We start from the raw sequence: 20,655 nt of genomic DNA, 5'->3' as shown, positions 1-20,655 counted from the left end.
CCTGCGTGAGGTGTGGTCGCTCGCTGGCTTGGGGGCTGGCTGTCCCGTGCTTCACCCGTGCCTTGTCCTCTGCTGGGCACTTCTGTCTATGGCCTGCCGGGCGGCACAGCGGGCCTAGTTCTGGGGTTCCTGTCGCTGTCCTCTGTGGGGCCGGTGCCGGTGGTCCCTTGTTCTCTGGGAACCGCCCTTGCTGTTTTGGGTTGGGCTGTCTGTGTGGCTGGAGCCGTACTTTGTCTCTCGCACACATCGGAAGAGAAATATATTGTACATACAAATTCACATCCATTCTTCTATACACACAATTATTAATACGCATACACATACACACACACACGTATATTCATTCATTAATACCTATATACACGCACACATTGGTACTTAGCCACATACATAGGTACCTACGCTCCCACATACACACACAAATACTGTACATACTGTACATCCACACGCACGTTCACTGTACAAACATGTACACATACTCTACATACACAAGCACAAATAGATACATACAGTCAGGCATATAATCACGTTTCATCAAATATATATTAACGTTGTTCCCCAAGGGGAAACTGAGTAAAACACAGCACACAGATGAAGGTTAACCTATTGTTACTTTAACAATTTACCATGTTAATACAGTTTGCTTCTCTTTCTTCCCCTCCATGTTTCTGCGTTCTTTTTTATTTAAAGTTATCATAACATATATGTTTTGTTGCATTTGAAACAATTGTATTGTTGATAAAAGAGGTCATTATTGTTATTATTCATTGTCAACAGTGCTATTTCTATTGGTATTTCTTTTGCTCCATTTGTAGTGCAATAATGTTTATTGTAATTTCTGTGGTATTGATATTTACTTCACTAACTGCTTCTTTGCTATCACGTTTCGTATCATATTTGTACACATTGTATTTGTTGATGCTGTTCTGTTGTTGTTGTTGTTGTTGTTGTTGTTGTCTCAGTCATATCCCCCTCTTGTCCCCAAAATGTCCCAGTGTCTTCCTTTTTTTCTCTTTCTATCTCTTCCTGCTCCGGTCCGGCTGCGCCAAACATTAAAATAAATCAATTTAATAAAGTTAGATACAAATAAGGCAACAAGATAAGTATCACACACTTCTCTTTTGTAAAGTAAATCGGTACAGTAAATATGGGCATCTACCAGGGACGGGCCGTGCTTTTCCCACACTGAAAAAAATAACTCATAAGATTTACTTGAAAAAATTATTGTAAGTAGCGCGCAAATGAATTAAGTAAAATTTAATGCTGCAATATCAAGTAACACTCACTGGCCAGTATCAAGTAAATTCTACTTACCATGTAACATAACAGTTGTGAAGATATTAAGTAACAGTTACTTAATTACATCCAAGTTTTAAGTTATATTTATTTAAACAAATTAGGTAAAATCTACTTGTTTTTCATCAGCAGGAACATCATTTTACTCAAAACTTTAAGTAAATTGTATATACGGGGTTTACTTGAAAAGCTGCCAGGGCGCTAATAATTTTAAAACCTCTTCTCACCCATGCGCTTATTAATGACGTGTAGTGTAAAACTGAGTGGGATGAGAAAAAATGTATTACAAAATTATTCAGCGGCCGCAGCCAGGTGGTTGGGGACCACTGCCCTACAGCAAGACACCGCGCCCGCTTATATACCATGTTGTGTGCGTGCCGGAAGGACGCATGCGTTTCATTCCTTATCACAAAAGATTGCAATGCATACTTACTCAACAGCCATACCTTTTACACTGACGGTTGTGATATAAACAACTTTAACATTCTTACTAATATGCGCCACACTCTGTGAACCCACACCAAACATATTTCTGGAGAACATCGACTCTGTAACACATTATAAACGCAAGATAAGAATTACCCATAATGCCACCTTGCAGTGCTCTGTGAAGTGATCCTAAAGGCCGAAGCAGAGCCAGTCGGCCAGAGCCTGTTGTGCTGTGCGCATGCGTCGTCGTGCATGCGTTTCAAAACACTAGATTTTCAGAGTAAAGTTTATGTAATATTTTTAGGCTTATGTACGTACAACTATTAAACATTTAAATAGTATGAGGAAACATAAGTAAAACATACTCTTCCCCCATAATTCATGTATTACGTTAATAAAATGTTTAATTTTACTTAAGAAACTCTAGTTCTTACTGAATGTTAAAAATACTAGGTATAAATTATGACAATTACTCTAATAGAGTTTATAGCACCAAAAAGTCACTTTTTTCAGTGCACCTAGGCCTTCAGTGATGTCCGACTTCAATGATTACCTCTCAAAATCCCATCATTTATGTCACCACATGACCATTGCTGGAGAAATACTATACAGAAACACATTTATGCACTCCTGGGCATTGTACAAAACGGGTTATTTTATGGCACATTTAAAAATCAATAAACCTGCATCGGCAATTAAAACATATATTATGTGGTACTGTCAAAATTAAAATTGCAAAAAACATTTTAAACATGAAAAATAAAGAAATAAAATATCTGAACTCACATTTCATTGACAGCTGAACTAGCTTGCGGGGTTGGCCGACATCTCACAAGATGTAGTTTCTCTTTAGATATCCTTCTTGAAAATGGCCTTGCAAATATATGTGTTGTCTTGTCTAATAATAAAAGATGCAAACGAGGCGTGTTTTCTGAGCTCTTAAAGTTTACTCCACAGTGTGCTCATCAAAAACACCAGCATGTCTACGTTCCATCCATTTTCTAACGCTTGTCCCTTTTAAGGAGGGGGGGGGGTGCTGGAGCCCATCTCAGCTGCATTCGGGTGGAAGGCGGGGTACACCCTGGACAAGTCGCCAATTCATCACACGGCCAACACAGATAGACAGACAACATTCACACTCTAATTAAACAACCTAAACTGGGCAACTGTGCATGCTCTTCACTAGTGTGGATGCTGGGTAACAAAGTTCTTATGTTACCTGGCTCATAACATCACTATATATCTGCCTTAGGCCATCTAGAAGGCCTTACTGACAACCCCTCGGGATCTGATTGGCTATCGCAACTGTCTGTCTCTGTATGTGCCCCTTCACTTACAGTGCACTATGCCCGCATTGTTGATTCTGAAGGCTTCTGGCAGATTTGGTACAGCATTGGCAACAAAAGCTAGCTGGATTCTGATTGGATAAAAACTCTATGAACTAAAATCAACAGCGCAGGATGGAGCTTAATATGACATGAAGGGAATATGATTATTTTTAGATATTTAGGGAAAGTGAATTAAACATTTCTTTAATTATGATCATGATTTGTGGTTATATTAGGCCAGCATAGAAGGCCTAGCTGGCCCTGACGGCACACTACTGACATCAACAATATGATTTTCCTGAGTAGCTGAACAGGAAAAAAAGAAATATCGCCAAGCTAGTGGAAAACAGAATTCAATTATGCCACTTAGTGGCTACAAGAGGATAGGCGTGAGGCTAGGGAAGTGTAATGTTTATCTTCCTTTATTGCGTGTCATCTGAATTTTGAGCTTTTTGTTGGAAAATACTTGAATTTGTCAGGCGTTCATCCCTCAGCATAAGGGAAGTCCTGTGATCTTTCAAAATAAAACATAACTTCAAAGCAATATACATTTTGCCGCTCACAAAGAACACAAACACCATCCAAAGACAATAAACATAGTATGTTTCATGCTTTTAAACATGTGCTGTACTTTAATATCCATTTGACCTTTTTTATCACGTACTACAATATGATCAAAGTTGTTGTTTTGTATCATGTCCTACATTTTTACTGTCATCGTGTACAGTACCCAAATGTATGACCTTTATATTGATAGGGCCTTTTGACTCGGCGTGACGTCACTGGGGCGGGGCTCCAAATGTAATTGCTAACATCCTCTTGAAGTGTCCTGGCGCGGCAGACGAGCGACCGCCGAAGCAGCGGCCAAACCCGGACGAAAAGCCCTTGCCGTGCCGTGAACACCATGTCTTCCAAATGCCCAAAATGCGAAAAGACGGTGTTTTTTGGTGAGTGCACGCACCTGTTTCGTGTTTGGTAGTGGGCGCGGCTTCTCGTTCATCATTTATCGTATAATTAATTTGTTAACGTCTTTTATCGTCATTTCGGCCTTTTTCACTTGTAATTATTAGACATTCATTCTGGCGTCCATCTTCTTCATCAAATAATATCTGAAGTAACATGTGAGTCATGTATTATCTTTTAACAACATGCATGGGCTCCCAAAAGGTGTAATTATGAAGCTCTCATGAATAATGAAGTGTATTAATTAACTCATATTATGTTGTACATATGGTGAATGTTCACATTCATCTTGGAGAAAGCAAGTATATATTGTTTTTCAAATCACCTGACATGTACTGTGTATATGTGTATAATTTATCATACATGTTACAGGTTATATATATTTTATTATTGAAAGTATCAAATGTGTTGAATATTTAATGGACCACAATGGAACCAAGTCGTTTGGCTTTTTGTGCCATCCATTTGCCTTTTTAAAGCATTACATGGATTCAATTCTTTATAAGATGTCAATAAACTTCTCAATCAATCAAAATCTTCAAGTTTGAGTACACAGTGGTATTTCAGTTTGAGCTCATGAGGCCCCTTAGTTTGATATTTGCAGGTGGATTGGATCACTTTTCGTAGGAAGGAGGCCCTAATTGGGACTTTGGAGTGCAAAAATGATAGCCATATCCTTGAGAGGAGACTACCTGTCTAGTTCGAACACCAACCTTTAAATTATTACTTAAAGCAGTTGTTTACCAGACACTTACACAAAAACATCTCCTTTTATGATCAGGTGGTGCTGTTTAAGACTTTAACGCACAGAAGGACATAAATAATAAATATAAATCGTTTGAGGTGCTTACTATGAGGTCTGTCACACCGCTACCGCCCCCCAGGGCCCTATTCGGACTTTATCAATGAATTCTCAGAGTTCGTTGCTGATCTAGTGACACACGCCGATAATATAATCATAATGGGGGACTTTAATATCCATATGAATACCCCATCGGACCCACCGTGCGTAGCGCTCCAGACTATAATTGATAGCTGTGGTCCCACACAAATAATAAATGAACCCACGCATCGCAACGGTAATACGATAGACCTAGTGCTTGTCAGGGGTATCACCGTTTCCAAAGTTACGATACTCCCGTATACTAAAGTATTGTCCGATCATTACCTTATAAAATTTGAGGTTCAGACGCATGTTCGTCAAACTAATAATAATAATAACTGCTATAGCAGCCGCAACATTAATACGGCCACAACGACAACTCTTGCTGACCTACTGCCCTCGGTAATGGCACCATTCCCAAAGTATGTGGGCTCTATTGATAACCTCACTAACAACTTTAACGACGCCCTAAGCGAAACCATTGATAACATAGCACCGCTAAAGTTAAAAAAGGCTCCAAAAAAGCGCACCCCGTGGTTTACAGAAGAAACTAGAGCTCAGAAATTATTATGTAGAAAGTTGGAACGCAAATGGCGCATGACTAAACTTGAGGTGCACCATCAAGCATGGAGTGATGGTTTAATAACTTATAAACGCATGCTTACCTTAGCTAATGCTAAATATTACTCAAATCTCATCCACCGTAATAAAAACGATCCTAAATTTTTGTTGAGTACGGTAGCATCGCTAACCCAACAAGGGACCCCTTCCAGTAGCTCCACCCACTCAGCTGATGACTTTATGCAATTCTTTAGTAAGAAAATTGAAGTCATTAGAAAGGAGATTAAAGACAATGCGTCCCAGCTACAACTGGGTTCTATTAACACTGATACGATGGTATATACGGCGGATACTGCCCTCCAAAATAGTTTCTCTCGTTTTGAGGAAATAACATTAGAGGAATTGTTACAACGTGTAAATGGAATAAAACAAACGACATGTTTACTTGACCCTCTTCCTGGGAAACTGATCAAGGAGCTTTGTATTATTAGGTCCATCAGTGCTAAATATTATAAACTTATCACTCTCCTCGGGCACTGTTCCCCTAGCATTCAAAAAAGCGGTTATTCATCCTCTTCTTAAAAGACCTAACCTCGATCCTGACCTCAATGGTAAACTACCGACCGGTGTCTCACCTTCCCTTTATTTCAAAAATCCTCGAAAAAATTGTTGCGGCGCAGTTAAATGAACACTTAGTGTCTAACAATCTATGTGAAACCTTTCAATCCGGTTTCAGGGCAAATCACTCCACGGAGACAGCCCTCGCAAAAATGACTAATGATCTATTGCTAACGATGGATTCTGATGCGTCATCTATGTTGCTGCTCCTCGATCTTAGCGCTGCTTTCGATACCGTCGATCATAATATTTTATTAGAACGTATCAAAACACGAATTGGTATGTCAGACTTAGCCCTGTCTTGGTTTAACTCTTATCTTACTGATAGGATGCAGTGTGTCTCCCATAACAATGTGACCTCGGACTACGTTAAGGTAACGTGTGGAGTTCCCCAGGGTTCCGTCCTTGGCCCTGCACTCTTCAGCATCTACATGCTGCCACTAGGTGACATCATACGCAAATACGGTGTTAGCTTTCACTTTTATGCTGATGACACCCAACTCTACATGCCCCTAAAGCTGACCAACACGCCGGATTGTAGTCAGCTGGAGGCGTGTCTTAATGAAATTAAACAATGGATGTCCGCTAACTTTTTGCAACTCAACGCCCAAAAAACGGAAATGCTGATTATCGGTCCTGCTAGACACCGAACTCTATTTAATAATACAACTCTAACATTTGACAACCAAACAATTAAACAAGGCGACACGGTAAAGAATCTGGGTATTATCTTCGACCCAACTCTCTCCTTTGAGGCACACATTAAAAGCGTTACTAAAACGGCCTTCTTTCATCTCCGTAATATCGCTAAAATTCGCTCCATTCTGTCCACTAAAGACGCTGAAATCATTATCCATGCGTTTGTTACGTCTCGCCTCGACTACTGTAACGTATTATTTTTGGGTCTCCCCATGTCTAGCATTAAAAGATTACAGTTGGTACAAAATGCGGCTGCTAGACTTTTGACAAGAACAAGAAAGTTTGATCACATTACGCCTGTACTGGCTCACCTGCACTGGCTTCCTGTGCACTTAAGATGTGACTTTAAGGTTTTACTACTTACGTATAAAATACTACACGGTCTAGCTCCATCCTATCTTGCCGATTGTATTGTACCATATGTCCCGGCAAGAAATCTGCGTTCAAAGGACTCCGGCTTATTAGTGATTCCCAAAGCCCAAAAAAAGTCTGCGGGCTATAGAGCGTTTTCCGTTCGGGCTCCAGTACTCTGGAATGCCCTCCCGGTAACAGTTCGAGATGCCACCTCAGTAGAAGCATTTAAGTCTCACCTTAAAACTCATTTGTATGCTCTAGCCTTTAAATAAACTCCCTTTTTAGACCAGTTGATCTGCCGTTTCTTTTCTTTTTCTTCTATGTCCCACTCTCCCTTGTGGAGGGGGTCCGGTCCGATCCGGTGGCCATGTACTGCTTGCCTGTGTATCGGCTGGGGACATCTCTGCGCTGCTGATCCGATCACCTCCGCTTGGGATGGTTTCCTGCTGGCTCCGCTGTGAACGGGACTCTCGCTGCTGTGTTGGATCCGCTTTGGACTGGACTCTCGCGACTGTGTTGGATCCATTATGGATTGAACTTTCACAGTATCATGTTAGACCCGCTCGACATCCATTGCTTTCCTCCTCTCCAAGGTTCTCATAGTCATCGTTGTCACCGACGTCCCACTGGGTCATTATTGTCACCGATGTCCCACTGGGTGTGAGTTTTCCTTGCCCTTATGTGGGCCTACCGAGGATGTCGTAGTGGTTTGTGCAGCCCTTTGAGACACTAGTCATTTAGGGCTATATAAGTAAACATTGATTGATTGATTGATTGATAAACTGATGGTTTGGCTTCTCCAGGTTAGGAATCCTCAATTTTTTACCTAGATTCCTCCGGGTATTGCAGACCTGTATAAATGAGACTGGCTTGTAACAAAGCAACTTTTGGTTAGGCAACACTTCTCCGACGTATCTTTTGACCCGAATGCGAATTCGCGTCATCCCTCGGCCTGGGAGTGGACGACAAGACCAGACTTACACTTTAATGTTTCATATGAAGTTTACTTGAAACTTATTGATATTATTGATATCAGGGTTTCCCACACATTCATTTATTTGTGGCGTCCCTCCCAAAAAATTTAAAACATTTTTTTTTTTTTTTTCCGGCTTTTGACTCGCTTGACTGCTCATAAAGGCAATGGGACTCTGTCTGGGACTTGAGCTTGTAGTCAGAGGTGGGTAGTAATGCGCTACATTTACTCCGTTACATCTACTTGAGTAACTTTTGGGATAAATTGTACTTCTAAGAGTAGTTTTTATGCAACATACTTTTACTTTTACTTGAGTATATTTATAGAGAAGAAACGCTACTTTTACTCCGCTCCATTCATGTCCATTCAGCTCATTACTCGCTACTTTTTTTTTTTATCGATCTATTAATGTTTGTTTTGGTTTTTCAATGTAGGATCTACGCATGCCTGCGTTTCACCAATCACATGCAGTCACTGGTGACATTAGACCAATCAAACAGAGCCAGGTGGTCACGTGACCGTCACACGTCGAATCCGATTTAAAAAGTTAAAAAACTTATTGGGGTGTTACCATTCAGTGGTCAATTGTTCGAAATATGTACTGTACTGTGCAATCTACTAATAAAAGTTTCAATCAATCACTCAAAAGTGTAAAGAAAAAAAGACACCGTACTTCCCGTCAGAAGCCTAAAGACTGATCGCACAGTTCTTGTCTTCACAATAAAAGCGCCACTCCATCGCGCCTGCGCTAACAAAATAAGAGTCTCCGAAAGCCAGCGCGGACAAGCTAGCAAGCTACGGAGTTTGCCGCCAATGTATTTCTTGTAAAGTGTATAAAAACTAATATAGAAGCTGGACAAATAAGATGCCAAAAACCAACGACTTTCATGTGGTACTAGACAGAAAGGAGGAACTTTTTTTCTCCTCCATTTGAAAACATGGACGTTTTCAGCTCTATACTGTCTGATTTCAATCAATGCAAGTCATCAGAATCAGGTAATACACCAACTTACATTCTTGTCTTCATGAAAGATAGGAATCTATGTGTTAAACATGCATGTATATTCATTAAAACACCTTTAACATGTCAACAAAAACGGCAAAATAAATAAATATAAATTATATACTATATATATATATATATATATATCCTTTTCCTACCGCTTATTCCCTTTTGAGGCTGCGGGGGGCGCTGGCACCTATCTCAGCTACAATCGGGCGGAAGGCGGTTTACACTGTGGACATATTAATATATATATGTGTGTGTATGTATATGATACGTGTGTGTGTGTATATATGAGGTAGATCACCTCGACTTGGTCATTTATTAAATAATTGATTGACGTTGAAAAACTTATTGGGGTGTTACCATTTAGTGGTCAATTGTACGGAATATATACTGTACTGTGCAATCTACTAATACAAGTTTCAATCAATCAATCAATGAATGCCTACTGAACCTATGTTGCTGTTAAGTTATTGTGGCTCAATTGGCCTTTTTTTATTTTAATGTATTTAATATATATCATTGTTTTAGCTGCTTAAGAGATATTCCTGGCTCTGAATCCAGCCATCCATCCATCATCTTCCGCTTATCCGAGGTCGGGTCGCGGGGGCAGCAGCCTAAGCAGGGAAGCCCAGACTTCCCTATCTCCAGCCACTTTGTCTCGCTCTTCCCGGGGGATCCCGAGGCGTTCCCAGGCCAGCCGGGAGACATAGTCTTCCCAACGTGTCCTGGGTCTTCCCCGTGGCCTCCTACCAGCTGGACGTGCCGTAAACACATCTCTAGGGAGGCGTTCGGGTGGCAACCTGACCAGATGCCCGAACCACCTCATCTGGCTCCTCTCGATGTGGAGGAGCAGCGGATTTACGTTGAGCTCCTCCCGGATGGCAGAGCTTCTCACCCTATCTCTAAGGGAGAGCCCCGCCACCCGGCGGAGGAAACTCATTTCGGCCGCTTGTACCCGTGATCTTATCCTTTCGGTCATGACCCAAAGCTCATGACCATAGGTGAGGATGGGAACGTAGATCGACCGGTAAATTGAGAGCTTTGCCTTCCGGCTCAGCTCCTTCTTCACCACAATGGATCGATACAACGTCCGCATTACTGAAGACGCTGCACCGATCCGCCTGTCGATCTCACGATCCACTCTTCCCCCACTCGTGAACAAGACTCCTAGGTACTTGAACTCCTCCACTTGGGGCAGGGTCTCCTCCCCAACCCGGAGATGGCACTCCACCCTTTTCCGGGCGAGAACCATGGACTCGGACTTGGAGGTGCTGATTCTCATTCCGGTCGCTTCACACTCGGCTGCGAACCGATCCAGTGAGAGCTGAAGATCCCGGCCAGATGAAGCCATCAGGACTACATCATCTGCAAAAAGCAGAGACCTAATCCCGTGGCCACCAAACCGGATCCCCTCAACGCCTTGGCTGCGCCTAGAAATTCTGTCCATAAAAGTTATGAACAGAATCGGTGACAAAGGACAGCCTTGGCGGAGTCCAACCCTCACTGGAAACGTGTCCGACTTACTGCCAGCAATGCGGACCAAGCTCTGACACTGATCATACAGGGAGCGGACTGCCACAATAAGACAGTCCGGTACCCCATACTCTCTGAGCACTCCCCACAGGACTTCCCGAGGGACACGGTCGAATGCCTTCTCCAAGTCCACAAAGCACATGAAGACTGGTTGGGCAAACTCTCATGCACCCTCAAAAACCCTGCCGAGAGTATAGAGTTGGTCCACAGTTCCAGGACCAGGACGAAAACCACACTGTTCCTCCTGAATCCGAGGTTCGACTATCCGGCGAAGCCTCCTCTCCAGTACACCTGAATAAACCTTACCGGGAAAGCTGAGGAGTGTGATCCCACGATAGTTGGAACACACCCTCCGGTCCCCCTTCTTAAAGAGAGGGACCACCACACCGGTCTGCCAATCCAGAGGTACCGCCCCCGATGTCCACGCGATGCTGCAGAGTCTTGTCAACCAAGACAGCCCCACAGCTCCCAGAGCCTTAAGGAACTCCGGGCGGATCTCATCCACCCCCGGGGCTTTGCCGACGTGGAGCTTTTTAACTACCTCAGCGACCTCAGACCCAGAAATAGGAGAGTCCACTACAGAATCCCCAGGCACCGCTTCCTCAAAGGAAGACGTGTTGGTGGGATTGAGGAGGTCTTCGAAGTATTCCCTCCACCGATCCACAACATCCGCAGTCGAAGTCAGCAGAACACCATCCGCACCATACACGGTGTTGATAGTGCACTGCTTCCCCTTCCTGAGGCGGCGTATGGTGGTCCAGAATCGCTTCGAAGCCGTCCGGAAGTCGTTTTCCATGGCTTCCCCGAACTCTTCCCATGTCCGAGTTTTTGCCTCCGCGACCGCTAAAGCTGCACACCGCTTGGCCCGTCGGTACCCGTCCACTGCCTCCGGAGCCAAAAGAACCCGATAGGACTCCTTCTTCAGCTTGACGGCATCCCTCACTGCTGGTGTCCACCAACGGGTTCTGGGATTACCGCCACGACAGCCACCAACAACCTTGCGGCCACAGCTCCAATCAGCCGCCTCGAAAATAGAGGTTCGGAACATGGTCCACTCGGACTCAATGTCCCGCACCTCCCTCGTGACATGTTCAAAGTTCTCCCGGAGGTGTGAATTGAAACTCTCTCTGACAGGAGACTCTGCCAGACGTTCCCAGCAGACCCTCACTATGCGCTTGGGCCTGCCAGGTCTGTCCGGCATCCTCCCCCACCATCGCAGCCAACTCACCACCAGGTGGTGATCGGTAGAAAGCTCCGCCCCTCTCTTCACCCGAGTGTCCAAAACATAAGGCCGCAAATCCGATTACACAACTACAAAGTCGATCATGGAACTGCGGCCTAGGGTGTCCTGGTGCCAAGTGCACATATGGACACCCTTATGTTTGAACATGGTGTTTGTTATGGACAATCCGTGACGAGCACAAAAGTCCAATAACAAAACACCACTCGGGTTTAGATCCGGGCGACCATTCTTCCCAATCACGCCTCTCCAGGTTTCACTGTCGTTGCCAACATGAGCGTTGAAGTCCCCCAGTAGGACAAGGGAATCACCCGGGGGAGCACTTTCCAGTACTCCCTCGAGTGTACCCAAAAAGGGTGGGTATTCTGAACTGCTGTTTGGTGCGTAAGCACAAACAACAGTCAGGACCCGTCCCCCCACCCGAAGGCAAAGGGAAGTTACCCTCTCGTCCACTGGGTTGAACTCAAACGTGCAGGCTTTGAGCCGGGGGGCAACGAGAATTGCCACCCCAGCCCGTCGCCTCTCACTGCCGGCAACGCCAGAGTGGAAGAGGGTCCAGTCCCTCTCGAGAGAACTGGTTCCAGAGCCCTTGCTGTGCGTCGAGGTGAGTCCGACTATATCCAGCCGAAACTTCTCTACCTCACGGACTAGCTCAGGCTCCTTTCCTCCCAGTGAGGTGACGTTCCACGTCCCAAGAGCTAGCTTCTGTAGCCGAGGATCGGACCGCCAAGTGCCCTGCCTTCAGCTGCCGCCCAGCTCACAATACACCCGACCTCTATGGCCCCTCCTATGAGTGGTGAGCCCATTGGAGGGATGACCCACGTTGCCTCTTCGGGCTGTGCCCGGCCGGGCCCCATGGGGACAGGCCCGGCCACCAGGTGCTCGCCATCGTGCCCCAACTCCGGGCCTGGCTCCAGAGCGGGGCCCCGGTGACCCGCGTCCGGGCGAGGGAAATCTGAGTTCATTTTGTTGTAATTCCATGGAAGTCTTTGAGCTGCTCTTTGTCTGATCACTCACCTAGGACCTGTTTGTCTTGGGAGACCCTACCAGGGGGCATGAAAGCCCCCAGACAACATAGCTCCTAGGATCATTGGGACACGCAAATTCCTCTACCACGGTAAGGTAGCAGCTCAGAGAGGAGGGCTCTGAATTTGCTCATTGCTATTTTTATGTTTTTGTGCATTATTTGTTGCCGTAATGAGGTTACTCATCAGTTACTCAGTACTTGAGTAGTTTTTTTACAACATACTTTTTACTTTTACTCAAGTAAATATTTGGGTGACTACTCCTTACTTTTATTTGAGTAATAAACCTCTAAAGTAACAGTACTCTTACTTGAGTACAGTTTTTGGCTACTCTACCCACCTTTGCTTGTAGTTACATATCATATAAATATGTAAATATTATATAAATATGTATATAAATATGTACATAAAGTGTTGTAATTATATTCCAACTCCGTGTTCTTCTTGGTCATCGCCGCTGGCCCCCCCCAACCCCCGCCGCCCGACCACACCACCACAAATAGATGCCTGACCTGTGGGAAACACTGGATATTGTTTGCTTTTTTACTGTAACCTTTTACCGGAACAAACTTTCTTATTTAATAACTAAACAACACAAAAAATATATTGTGTTATGGCAAATTTGGACCTAAAAATGTGACACATCCTGGACCCTATGCAGGAAAAAAAGGTAAAAGGACAATTAAGGTCAACCAATCCCCAATGGCCAGCGGGCTGACAATCTCTGGGCCACAAAATAAGGGAAATAACTCATGAAAACAAGAAGCATTCAAGAACATGGAGGTAAGACATTTAAAGCGCACAAAGCTCAACCTTTTCTGAAAGAATGGCAATAAAAACTATTCTGATTCTGATGTAACCATCTGCCACTTCAGCATGCAGCAGCGCCATTTCTACATTCAGCTACAAAAGTTACTTACATCATATTTGGTGTGTTTGTGCTTCCACAGCGGAGAAAGTGTCCTCTTTAGGCAAGGACTGGCACAAGTTCTGTCTGAAATGTGAGCGCTGCAGCAAGACTCTGAACGCTGGAGGCCACGCTGAGGTACTGGGCAATGGTTACAACAGCTTTATCCAATGATTATTGTGTACAGAGAAAGACTAGATAGGGATGCCCCGATCAGGGTTTTATGCTGCCAACTCCGATTATCACACATATTAAATGTCCAAATGTATTTATGGTGAGTGTTTTTGGCATTTAATAATATCAACAAATAAACAAAACTAAAAATACCACATTTGAAAATTAGATTTTTGTCCTAAAATTTCTCGTGTGCGGAATTATTCTCTGAATTGTTCAATGTTAACAAAAATGAAAAAAATGTTTTTTTGTGAAAATAGAAATATTGATCTAATCTCTTAAGTATCAATCATATACTGGTATACCCATGGTATCGACACTACCGATATATAATCAATCTGCCCTCATACGTATGGGCTTGGCTGCTATAAAGAAAGAACAGCTGTTGTTATATTTTGCGCACTTTAACACTTTTTGATCTACTTGCTATAATGTATTGATATTATCTCCTTACGGTCTGCTGTAACTTTGCTTCCGTCTCCACTTCTTAAACTTTACTGAACACTCATTTCTTGTGTTGTTTCCAGCTATCTTGGCGGCTAACCTAGTGATAGCATGGCTGCACTGGCTTGTATTTATGGGCTGTAACATGTTCATCCTAGTTTCTCAGACCTCCAGTGCTAACTATATATATATATATATATAGTTATGAGGTAGCGACTTGTCCAGGGTGTACCCCGCCTTCCGCCCGATTGGCGAGATAGGCGCCAGCGCCCACCGCGACCCCCAAAGGGAATAAGCGGTAGAAAATGGATGGATATATATATAATACTTTTTTTGTCTTAACGGAGGTAATGATTATTAACTTTGGGGAGTGCCTCCACATTGTACATGGACATAAACAGCTGCTAGCCGCCTTTGCCATCTGGGGACCAAAAATAAATTATGTATCAGCCAGAGCGGATTGATTTTTTGTGATTTCCATTGAAAGGCATTAATCAATACTGGACAATGACATACTTTTTCATAGAAATTGAATTATATGACCGATCAATCGGTGCATCCCTACTATATACAATAGAAGTTAACTATTTAAAGTATCATTGGTAACATATGTAATTATTTTAGTGTGCTGTGTTTCCTGTTTAACCTCTTCATGTTATTTTATTTTGCAGCATGAGGGAAAGCCTTTCTGCCACAAACCATGCTATGCTGCACTCTTTGGGCCTAAAGGTGGATTTCACTCACATTAGCCTCCAGAAACACACACAAAAAAATCAAACTTGAAATTGCAATGATTTTGCATTAAAAACTTGATTGGGGGAATATCATATACCATACTTTTCTTTGTTTGGATTATTTTTTTATGGATTGTCCTGTGCAATGGACACAGGTATCCAGTGAATACTATTACTACGGTCATATTATCAAGGTTTTAGGTAGGTATATCTATCCAATATTAAAATCAGATATTGGTACAATATCAGAAAAAAAAAATATCGGAAGATATAGGCTTGCATTTAAAATGTAAGATATAATGTCCGATAAAAGCAGTCCTGCAGGATGTTTACGTGTGCAAAACTGGAAAGCCAGTTAACATCTAAATGTCCTCTAGTTGCTTTCTTCTTGAATTTTAGTCATCATTTCCAAAAGTAAAAATGGTAGGCTATAGGCTACTAGGAGCTAGCAGCTACACAAGAGCTAAGCACACAGTAGCACACAAGTTAAAATTATGTAATAAGTGTCCCTCATTGAACAATATTGCCTAAAACAGCATATTGTCAAGAAAAACGTATAAAATAATTATAGTTGCATATTACTTACAGCCCTGCGATGAGGTGGCGACTTGTCCAGGGTGTACCCCGCCTTCCACCCGATTGTAGCTGAGATAGGCGCCAGCGCCCTCCGCGACCCCGAAAGGGAATAAGCGGTAGAAATGGATGGATGGATGGATATTACTTACACATACAAAGTCTCCAAGACAGAAGAAGCGTATTAAAAAGTATCCAGTAACAAAGGTGTCCATATGATTCAACCAAATGCAGGGTTTGCCAAACCGTCCATCGCGATTGACCATTTGATCTTTGGAACCATACCGGTCGATTGCGAAAATATTAGAAAAAGAGTATTGATATGACATTAGCGACACCCTCACCCGGAGAGTTGCCAACAGACCAGCCAACGGGCACACATTTTAACCCCTGAAAATGAGCGCAAGCTTCGCCTCTCTTCAGCCTCACATCCCGCTGCTCTCGACACCTAGAACACCCCATGAGCATGGCTGGACACTTCACCCGCTCGTCTCGTAAACGCACAAGGGATGACTCATACGCACAAAAATCATCAGGCTGCAACAATGCAGTAAGACTTGACAGTTGCAATGCATCAAACATTTTCTAGCATCTTGCTGCATGCGGCGGGAGTTTTGGTGATGCATCATAAGAAATGCGCTCTCACTTTCTGGGTGACAATACATGGACTTCCTGTATCCCGCAATGCGGTGCTCTGCTGGAAGTCCTACCACGTCTTCCACAAACTGTAGCTTCTGTAAAGGCGAGCAATAAAAGATGCGCAATCGTCGAACCAAGACCCTTCCGTCGGTCACAGAGCTCACTGTCATCAACTGCAACAGGAAGCTAACAAGCCAAATACTGGAGTCTGTGAACATTGCTCCAAAGTACGGATTTGGTGTTTATTTCTATGAAAAAAAAATGACCTTGACATGTGCAAAGGCAGTAATATATGATGAATCAAGGTTGCAGTTAAAAAAGGACATCCCCGTTTATCCCCTCTTTATCAAATAGGAAAAACCCACTAAGTGAACAGCTGACGTAAGCTGACTCTCGTCCCATATGTGACCATAGGATGAACAAATATACTACAGTGCTAAGACTTTAGTGGCCATAAACAGCAGAGGTGCTCATAAAGTGCGGCACAGAGGCCGCACTCGTTTGTTATTGGCCCTAGGCACATTACGAAAAACACCAGAAAATTGTTTTCAATATACCAAACTACAAAATAATAAAAGTATGTATGTGTCGTGCTGATATTGTATCCAATGATATTGGAATCAGCCAATAATCAAAGCTCTAATATACAAATATGTGGAGTAAAAAAGTTGCATTAAGACACTTTTGTCAGTCATTTTGATGCATTTTTGCATCAACCATCATTGACATGTAAAAATGCAATAAGTCCACCACAAGGGACCTCAGGAAAATGTGTGCAAAGTATCTCTTTGGAGAAATACCACCTGTAAGAACCCTGTACTTGTACATTTTGGGAAGACAGATTTATTTCACTGGACTAAACCCACGCACTTAACAACACAATCACTTTTATTTGTATTTATTTTAAGTGCGTTGCTGGGTGTCAGCGGTTTAAACACTTGCCTCCTATTGCATGCTTGTCAGAGCGTTATTGAAATTTTGAATGCGTTTCAGGGGTGAACATTGGCGGAGCCGGCTGCTACGTTTACGCCGCTCCCAGTGTGGAGGGCCCCGCGGCTGTTACTACGGAACCCAAAGCGGAGGAGAGAAAAGCTCCTATGCGGGGACCGGTGAAGGGTGAGGAATAAGCCAAATAAAACTAGAAAATTATGTCCACTTTCTGAAAAAACCAAGACAGTTCTGAGATCACGTTGGGGAATAATAGAGGTCGCTTTGTTAAAGAGAAGAACAGGAAATTATGACAACTAATTTTGCTCTGGACAATATATATATATAAACATTTTTTTTTTTTTACCTCCACAGCTGCCAGCTTCTCTGCCGTCACAGAGGGGCCCAACGTTTGCCCCCGCTGCAACAAGACAGTTTACTTTGGTGAGTGCACTGTAACCGGACAAAAGTATTGTTGTTAAGAAACAGTAGTCTTTGCAGCAAGAACGGCTTCCACTTAACTCGGAGGACTTTCTTCAGGATTTTGAAGAGAATTACTAGCCAATGACTTGACTTAAAGTGTTGCCACCAAGATGAGCGTTACAATTGTACAAATTGTCTAAGATGAACAATTAAGATTAGTCTTGGTGGTGCCTGAACTTTTTGGGCTAAGTGAAAATGTTCCAAACGACAACAGACCAAACAAAACAATTTTAAACGTGAAACACAAATAGCTTAAATGTAGATAATACAGTTCCTTTAATTAATGCAAATAATAATGATAAACTAATGATTGTGTAATCTTTAGAAGTGTTTGAATACTATATTGGAGCATTGCGATATTATCCGAAACAATAAAAGCAGGAGTCATTCATACATTTATTATTTTGTAGTGTGGAATGTTACAACAAGTTTGATAAAGTAAAATTAATCAGGACGATGGTAGGCTTGAAAAACACTAACCTGTTTATTATTAACCATCTGGAATAGACTTTTGTTGTCTTGAAGTACAGTTAGTTGTCCGTCGTCACATTGAGCTTCAAATATTGTTTTGCCGCATGCAGATTTATTTTTTTTTGCATTTTAAGCAAAGTCTACTCTATTTTTGTCTTAATTTAAGTATTTTCAAGCATTAAATAGCTAAATGAAGTAAAAGTATCGGAAGTAAAAACATCAATACTACATCCACTGATGAGACCAAATCAAATCACGCTGTTCTGTATTGTGGCCGCTGGTCGTTTCAGCCTCAGGCAGCTTTAGTATATTGAATCAAAAGAGTGTCAAGGTCTAGAGCAGTGGTTTTTAACCTGGGTTCGATAGAACCCTGGGGGTTCGGTGGAGGTCAAAACACACCCGACTCATCGTATGAATACAAACTTCTCCCTATCGGCGTATTACGGATACGGCAATAGCGAAATGATTTGCAGGTGTGTAATTTGTAAGTTTATGCACTGTGTTGGTTTTGTTGTCTGAACAAGGTGATGTTCATGCATGGTTCATTTTGTGCACCAGTAAAAAAAAAAATGTTCACACTTTAGTATGGGGAACATATTCACAATTAATTAGTTGCTTATTGTCATGCAAATTAGTAACATATTGGCTCTTAACTAGTCATTATTAAGTACTTATTAATGCCTTATTCGGCATGGCTTTAATATAACCCTAACCCTCTAACCCTAACCCTAACCAAATAAATCTGAATTAAGTCTTTGTTACTTAGAATATGTTCGCCAATAGTGTCCAAATAACTCTAAATTAAGTCTTTGTTACTTAGAATATGTTCCCCTAGTTTCCAAATAACTCTAAATTAAGTCTTTGTTACTTAAAATATGTTCCCCATACTAAAGTGTTACCGAAAACATAAAACTTTGTCTTGAATTAAAAAAAAAAAACATTTTATTTTTCACTAAAGAAGGGTTTGGTGAATGCGCATATGAAATTGGTGGGGTTCAGTACCTCCAACAAGGTTAAGAACCACTGGTCTAGAGGGTTCTCATGTTGAAATATCTATTTGAAAAGTAGCTGGCTCCAGCACCCCCCACGACCCCTAAAGGGATAAGCAGTAGAAAATGGATGGATGGATGGATGGATAGATACATGATTTTTTTTAAGACTTGTTTAGATTCAAGCCGATATAACCCCATACTTGTTTGTTTTTTGTTTTTACTGATATCGGATTGTGACACACTAGTGAGCTTGACAAAGGTCAGTAAAAACAAGTATTGCATTTGGGAAACACCTTGCTCTAAACCAAACGACTCAGTGGGCCACTTAAGACACCTTTGGTCGAGTCCATCTTCACATTCATTAAGAGCTGTGTACAAATTCTTTGTCCATTTGTTTCTCTCAGCGTACTAGAATATGTTCTGTGGTCACCGTGGTTGCTGTGTACATTTGCAGCTGAGAAGGTGTCCTCTCTGGGGAAAAACTGGCACAAGCCATGTCTACGCTGCGAGAGATGCAGTAAGACGCTGACGGCGGGTGGTCACGCCGAGGTGAGGAGACAGGCGGTCCATCGCATTTTTATGAAGGTAACAAATGACAGCGGTCCATTCTTTCCTGTTTCAGCACAAGGGGCAGCCATACTGCCACAAACCATGCTACGCTGCGCTGTTTGGACCAAAAGGTATCTGTCCAAAAACAAAAAAATATATTGAAGTAAAACTAGCAGGTCAACTTGTGTGACAGTGACAGAAGCTTCTTTCCTTGATGTCACAATGGCAACAAACCTGTGAAGGTGTCTCAAGGCTTCAATACCTACTGAAATATTATCATATCAACGAGAATGTTATGTTAATGATTCCTGTTCTCCGCAGGTGTGAACACGGGAGGAGTGGGCAGCTACATTTACGACAATGCTTAACATGGAGCACAGCACATAACGGACACAATCATTCTGTGGAAACTAAATAGCTTCTATTTCATATGTCCTCACGACTGCCGTTATTGCTTGAGCTGTCATGTATTATTAGTGTGGAATCTCTGACTGTTGGACAAAGATCTTTTTCTATTCGGAGATCTGCCAAATGTTTAGTTTTATACAGTAAGACTTTAATGGTCAGACACAACTAAATCTGTCGAATAAATGCCAAAAATCATTATGCCTTCAAATGTTCTTTCTCATCTACATATGTCAGTTCCGAACACAGTTTAAACATTTAAATAGCCAATCAAATGTTTTTAATTTAAAAGGTAATAAAATAAAAACATTGCGGCGATATACTGATGTTGCTAATTATGGGGCGCAACTAAGCTAGCACTACTAAGGAGCCACAAATGTACGAATAAAAAAACTTCCAATATCACATATAAAAGAATTCTGCACTCACACATCTGGCAATTGTTT

General features: G+C 42.3%; 1 protein-coding gene across 1 annotated transcript; it reads left to right on the top strand.

Moving 5' to 3' along the window:
• The first annotated feature begins 3,822 nt into the window (after nucleotides 1-3,822).
• Nucleotides 3,823-20,407, top strand: LOC133553223 (cysteine-rich protein 2-like). The gene is made up of 8 exons (XM_061901179.1): nucleotides 3,823-4,000; nucleotides 13,862-13,956; nucleotides 15,108-15,165; nucleotides 17,376-17,498; nucleotides 17,685-17,753; nucleotides 19,710-19,804; nucleotides 19,878-19,935; nucleotides 20,126-20,407. Exons 1-8 carry the CDS (start codon nucleotides 3,958-3,960, stop codon nucleotides 20,170-20,172), a joined length of 588 nt encoding a protein of 195 aa, XP_061757163.1. The 5' UTR covers nucleotides 3,823-3,957; the 3' UTR covers nucleotides 20,173-20,407.
• The last annotated feature ends 248 nt before the right edge of the window (nucleotides 20,408-20,655 follow it).

The sequence above is a fragment of the Nerophis ophidion genome, linkage group LG05, assembly GCF_033978795.1.
Source record: "Nerophis ophidion isolate RoL-2023_Sa linkage group LG05, RoL_Noph_v1.0, whole genome shotgun sequence".
Classification (NCBI taxonomy): domain Eukaryota; kingdom Metazoa; phylum Chordata; class Actinopteri; order Syngnathiformes; family Syngnathidae; genus Nerophis; species Nerophis ophidion.
This window is presented reverse-complemented; position numbering and strand designations above follow the sequence as displayed.

Coding starts and splice junctions, on each gene's coding strand:
- LOC133553223 (XM_061901179.1), top strand. CDS start 3,958: ATGTCTTCCAAATGCCCAAAATGCGAAAAGACGGTGTTTTTTG. Junction 4,001..13,861: donor CGAAAAGACGGTGTTTTTTG/GTGAGTGCACGC, acceptor GTGCTTCCACAG/CGGAGAAAGTGTCCTCTTTA. Junction 19,936..20,125: donor TGCGCTGTTTGGACCAAAAG/GTATCTGTCCAA, acceptor TGTTCTCCGCAG/GTGTGAACACGGGAGGAGTG.